Source organism: Mustelus asterias, chromosome 7 (assembly GCF_964213995.1).
Source record: "Mustelus asterias chromosome 7, sMusAst1.hap1.1, whole genome shotgun sequence".
Classification (NCBI taxonomy): domain Eukaryota; kingdom Metazoa; phylum Chordata; class Chondrichthyes; order Carcharhiniformes; family Triakidae; genus Mustelus; species Mustelus asterias.
The window spans coordinates 31,395,941-31,401,940 of NC_135807.1; the positions used below are offsets into that span (position 1 = coordinate 31,395,941).

Consider the following 6,000-nt stretch of genomic DNA (forward strand, 5'->3'; position numbering starts at 1 on the left):
GAGGCACTGTGCCACCGTGCCGAACACAAATGCACAAAAATATGTTCAGTATTTAAAAATAATGGGCTTCAACCTAAATACAGTGTGCAATCTCTTTGAAATAGCAACTAAATTCTTTAAAAAATTTTAGACATACTATCCAATGGATTGTTTAAAAAAAGCAGACAATTGGGCGTATTTTGGCAACAGCGATAAGGTATGTGCAGAGGGCAGATGGACCATACAAGTGTTTATGTTGGCACAAGTGAAAAATGGATATTAAAGCCAATGCACTTGACTTCCCTATGGAGCTCAGACTGCATAATTGCCTATTTGGACTTGTTTCAATATAATGAATACTTTTATGCCCATTATCAGCTAGTTTCTTGATTTCACAGCTGTCAAAATGAAGTGGAACAATAAAGCAAGAAATCTGACAGTATACAAATTTGAGAACACAGCCAAGGGTTTTCTCACACCAAAGCTTTCATCATCATTAACCATAATAGCCTAATTACTAGCTAATATCTTCATTCTGTTTCTTGAGACCTTGCCTATAATTTATGGCCAAGCTAGCAGATGGAATGAGTTTGAAAACCAGCTGAAGGTGCAGCTCTCTGAGTTAAGACCTGGCAGAAACTTTGCACATTTGATCGTTGGAATTTTCCAAGAGAAACATCAAGTCCCCACAACAGTGAGCAATGGTTCAATCCAGGGAAAGCTATGGTGATGGTTTGAACAATTCCAAAAGAAGGAGCTGGGGAACACTGTTCGCTGTATAACCCTAATAGTGTGCCTCAGCTGCAACCCAAGAAGATCTCCCCTTACCTCGTCAGTGGGATTTATTCTATTTTCTCAACCAACTGGCCGTATGAATTGCCTTAATATCAATTTTGGGTCAAACTGACATCAAATCATGTTGCAGAGCACGTTTGGAAATGCCTTTAATTTTAATCAGAACCCTCAAAGCTGAAAGAAAAAGGATCAGAGTGTAGAAGCAATTGTCACTTCAAAGTGAGGTGTTTAGATGAAATCAGTTACACACGCAGTTCACCTGATAAATCTAGGTGCCCTGCTGCCAAGTGGATGTGGTTTGTGCATTTGTATTACAATAGTTGTTTCTTCTCAGGTAGTGAAACCTTTCCAGTGGATTTCATTTTGCTTTTAGCTGAAGCTTAATCTGTGTCACATGACATTGCATTACTGCACTTTACTTAATCCCTCTCCTCCTTCAGGATGCTTCTTACAGCCTATCTGTTTCATCAACCTGCCTTAATGCCTCATTCTTTACTGAGGCTTCAACTTTTGTCTGTTTTGTACACTCCTTTGAAACTCCATAGGTCACTCTACTACATTAAAGGTGCTACATAGTTGCAAGTTGCACTAACGCAGGAGGGGCATTGGTTTAATCTGATGGTGTACTGTTAAATGCATTTATGTAAAGTTCCTCTATGAGCTACTTCAATTGAACAGTTGGAACCAAAAGAGAAAATGCTGGAAAATCTCAGCAGGTCTGGCAGCATCTGTAAGGAGAGAAAAGAGCTGATGTTTCGCGTCCAGATGACCCTTTGTCAAAGCTTTGTGATGGAAAATAAATATTGGTGAACTGGTCTGAGTGCCTTTCAAAGAACCTCATTCAGTGATCAGGTAGATCTCATTAGATTAGTATGCTGCATCCAAACTATGCAAATTATCCAAATTAAACCGTTAATTCATTTACAGTGACTGCAACAAAACAATTTTTACAGGGATGCTCATTTGGCCTGGACTCGAGAAGGCTGGTGTTCATAGAATCTTTAATCCAAAGAATCCCTACAGTGCAGAAGGAGACCATTCGGTCCATCGAGTCTGCACCAACTCTTACCCAGGCCCTATCCCTGTAACCCCATGCATTTACCATGCTGATCCCCATAACCTATATATCTTGGGACTCTAAGGGGAAATTTAGCATGGCCAATCAACCTAACCCACACATCTTTGGATTGCAGGAGGAAACCAAATCACACGGGGGAAGCCCACGCAGATACAGGGCAAACGTGCAAACTCCACACAGTCACCCAAAGCCGGAATTAACCTGGGTGCCTGGCACTGTGAGGCAGCAGTGCTAACCACTGTATTCATGAGCCAACTCTTCACGTTTATGTTGTTCTTTAGCTTGACATAGTCCAGATTCTTTCTGCGGGCTTCTAATTGTGCCGCTGAAACAAGGGAACCAGATTTAGTCATGTAAACACAAGAAACTGACTCAAAGACACAGATCTTTGAGAATCCAAACTTAATAATGTTTAAACAAAAATAGCACACCAAAATATTTTGGGGCTGGGATACGAGAGCAAATTAAAGCTCTCGGTGTGATCTCCCAAATGGCAATGTGTTCTCCTCAGGTCCATATCGATCAGCTCCCTCTCCAAGTTATTTATTAGAATGCCCTCGACTTTCTATTAACTCTTTGTGGCTTGTTGTCAAATGTAATAACGCTTGAGATGTACCTTGGGACTTTCCACTACATTAAAAGTGCTATATAAATGCAAGTTTTTATTGTGTGGTATATTATTAACACAGAAGCTCCTTAAGAAGCAGCTCTGTCATATCTGATTATATACTGGGTGCCAGAAAAGTCTTGCTCATATTAACTGCAGATCCCACAGCAGCTGCAATAAGCAATTTTGTGCACATGTAGCTATTTTTAAGTCATGATTCTTGATAATTGTTTATGGTCACTATCGTTTCTTCAACAGGAATACAAGATCACGTAAGCCAGTGGTCAGTCAACAAAAATAACTGTCTCAATCTTTGTTACCCTTTTGGTCTGGAATTACCACTTAGCAAAAAGTAGCTCAGGAAAAGATAATTCAAAGATAAAAAGTATTTTAACCTGGCTCTGCAGTAGCATCCCAGACTTTATGTCAGAAGGTGAGGGGTTTGAGTCCCTTGTGCGATAGTCCAGGCAAGAGGAGACCAGAGCTCTAGTTTTGAATTGTGGGTTTGTGTCCTATCAGGTGAGTGGCTCCCTCCACATTGAATGGATTACGGAAGTCCACCCGTGTGAACACAAGAAATAGGAGCCAGAGTAGACCTGCTCCACCATTCAGTATGATCATGGCTGATTTTCAACTCCATTTTCCCACCCGCTCCCCATATCCCTTAATTCCCCAAGAGAATGTATTCAAGAGGCAGCTAATTGTAACACTTGGGGCGAATGGGATCAAAGGTTATGGGGAGAAAGCAGGATTAGGCTATTGAGTTGGATGATCAGCCACGATGGTGATGACTGCCGGAGCAGGTTCGAAGGGTCAAATGGTCTCCTCCTGCTTCTATCTTCTATGTTACTATGATTAGAGCAAAGGTCTGTCTACCCCTGTATTCAACAATGGAGCATCCACAATCTTCTGGGGTAGAGAATTCAAAAGGACCCTATCAACTGATATACAGATGGTAATGGCCATTCAGAGGGCTCACACTGTAGCCTGTCACACTGTTGATCATCCTGCGAATCTTTCCACTACTCTCCAAAAGCATGCGAAGATATAAAATATTAGCAAACAAAACCATTCAGCCAAAGGTGTTAAAAAGGTACTCAAAAAGAATCTCACAGAAAAGTGCCAATTATTACCTAATATTCTCATGTTTTATGGACTTCATCTTTATGATGCCTTTGATCACTGTTGCCTTAAGAGGGACCTCATGTTGCTGGCTCGCTTGACCCTATCTCTGCCCCAAAGGCAATATGCCATCTTGTTTATTTTATCTGCAATGTTACCAGCAGTAACGCCGTGGTCATTAGCGGCGAGATGAGTCAAGCTTTGTTAAAGAGGTACGGTGTTTATGGAATAAAAACCTCTTCATTGTTGTAGAAGCAATATCATTTTAAGAAACGTTATTGGTGTCAGACTGACAAGATCCCGTTTATTGTTCATAACGAAAAAAGAAACACCTTTGAACTCCTCATCCCATGCAACATCAGTGGCAGAAAGAAAAATAGTTTCTTGTTTCTTCCAGTCGGAGCTTTCCCATAAATCTTTTCCCCCCTTTTAAAAAAAAGTTCAGGCTCCACTCTAACAGGATTAGACTCATCTGTTCAGCACACATCATATATTCTCTATGGACTTTCTCTACTTTTGCTTCCTGCCATGAAATCTTCCACTGTTTTTTTAAAGAGTCAGTTTCGATTGAAAAACGGCAATTAAAGGTATTAAATCATCCCCATTAAAACACTGGGAACGCAGGTTCAAGCGTTACCGCTTTAACAGGTCCGCTGCTACACAGCTGTGACTGCCACGAATCGACACCTCACAGAGAGAAAAAAAACTTTACAGATATTTCCAAGACACTTGTTCTCCAATTCCCTCCCTCCCCGCCAGAATCGTCAAGGAATCCAAAAAACTTTCATGGCACTGATTTAAATCTGAATAGCCATTGCATCCAGTTGCCATTACATATCCCTGATGCAAGTTTTCCCCGAATGCTACTTTCATTGGGACTGAAGCATTCCTTTAGACAGTAACACAGCTTTCACTTTGCAGCCTTGCACACTTATCCCTGATTCTCCAAGAGATATCTGATCCGCTTTTATTTGTTGTCCGCCTTTTTAATCCCCAGTTATCTCCGTGACAAACCTCGACACCTCTCCAACAGAATTTACAATGTAGCTCTCTCTCTCCTATCTCTTTCACTGCCCCCTCTCCTTGCTCTGTGTCCTTTCTATACCGTTTCTTCCCCTTCAATGTAACCTCGCCGCTATCTCCCCATCCATCACTTCTTCTCTTGATTACAAAAAAAGCAAACAAAACAAACAGAAACGCTTTTTTAGCCGAGGGGGGGCAGAAAATCAAACTCCCAGAACGGACACCCACTTACCTGAAATATGTTGCTTGCCACCAGAATCCAAAGCAGCAGCCGCTTCATTCCTGTACAACGGTTGTAAATTCATTGAACCTTGAAGTTGAGACTTCAGCAGATTCACAAAGTCAGGATTCCAACAGTTTGCATTACTGAGCAGGCAACGTGTAATGAATGCAGTCCCCCCTGTATCTCTCCTCTGCAAATTCAGCTTTTATTAATTCTCATCTGACGTCAGGATAACTGACGAATGTGTGTATACATAAATATATATATATTCTCTCCCTTCACCCTCGAGTGTCTATCCCATTCTGCCCACCTCCAGTCACACTCGGTACATTGCTGAACTGGGACTTCTTAAAGGGACACCGCACCCAGCAAACGCAGCAAGGACTCTGAATGGACTTTGTCTGCCGTTTATCTCCCGCCCCCCTTTGCTCCATGTTCCGCTCAATTCCCTAAGCCAGGAGTTGTCTCTGGGTTTCTTTTTAATGTTAAACGACAAACCCACCCAGCTACAGAAGGGACAGCCACAGGGGCGGTGTGTGTATGTGTGGTGTCGGGAGGGGGGCTGCTTTCTCATCGCTGTCCCCAGAGACTCTTCCTTTGCACTTCAAATACGTCCAAATCTTAACTCAGCGAGAAGATTGTGGACAAAAGACATGCGGCAGGGGAATGATCTCTTTAATTCATTAAGAAAAATACTGGAGAGTTAGAAACTGAAGGTTTAAAATGCATAACCTGTTCACAGGGTTAAGATGTGGAGATGCCGGACCGGAGTGGGTACAGTAAGAAATCTCACAACACCAGGTTAAAGTCCAAATAAACCTGTTGGTTTTTAACCTGGTGCTGTTCTTACTGTGCCCATAGGGTTAATCTCAGACAGGACGGAATATACACTGTCAATATATAAATAATACCGGCACAGTCACATAACACCAGTTGCTGCCACTTATGTATTGGGCTATGTTATTGATCATATCCCTCAATAATTACATTTTATGTAGATACATATCTTTCAGTCTCTGTCTCCTCGCCCCGCCCCCACCCCCCTCACCCCCCCTCACCTCCCGATACCAATACATCTTCCCCAACAGTGCAGGGAGGCGACAGGCTAACAACTCGATTCCCCACTTACATTGCAGCAACTGGAATGTTATTCCCAGCGTTGGTGCCGGCGGA

General features: G+C 42.2%; 1 protein-coding gene across 1 annotated transcript in view; it reads right to left on the reverse strand.

Annotated features, from left to right (window-relative positions):
• The window catches only part of ccn4b (cellular communication network factor 4b), an 84,435-nt gene extending 79,405 nt beyond the window's left edge, over positions 1-5,030 (reverse strand). The window contains exon 1 of the mRNA XM_078215810.1: positions 4,837-5,030. Coding sequence (XP_078071936.1) covers positions 4,837-4,884 — 48 coding nt within the window. The 5' untranslated portion in view covers positions 4,885-5,030. The remainder of the gene's footprint in view (positions 1-4,836) is intronic.
• Positions 5,031-6,000: the final 970 nt, after the last annotated feature.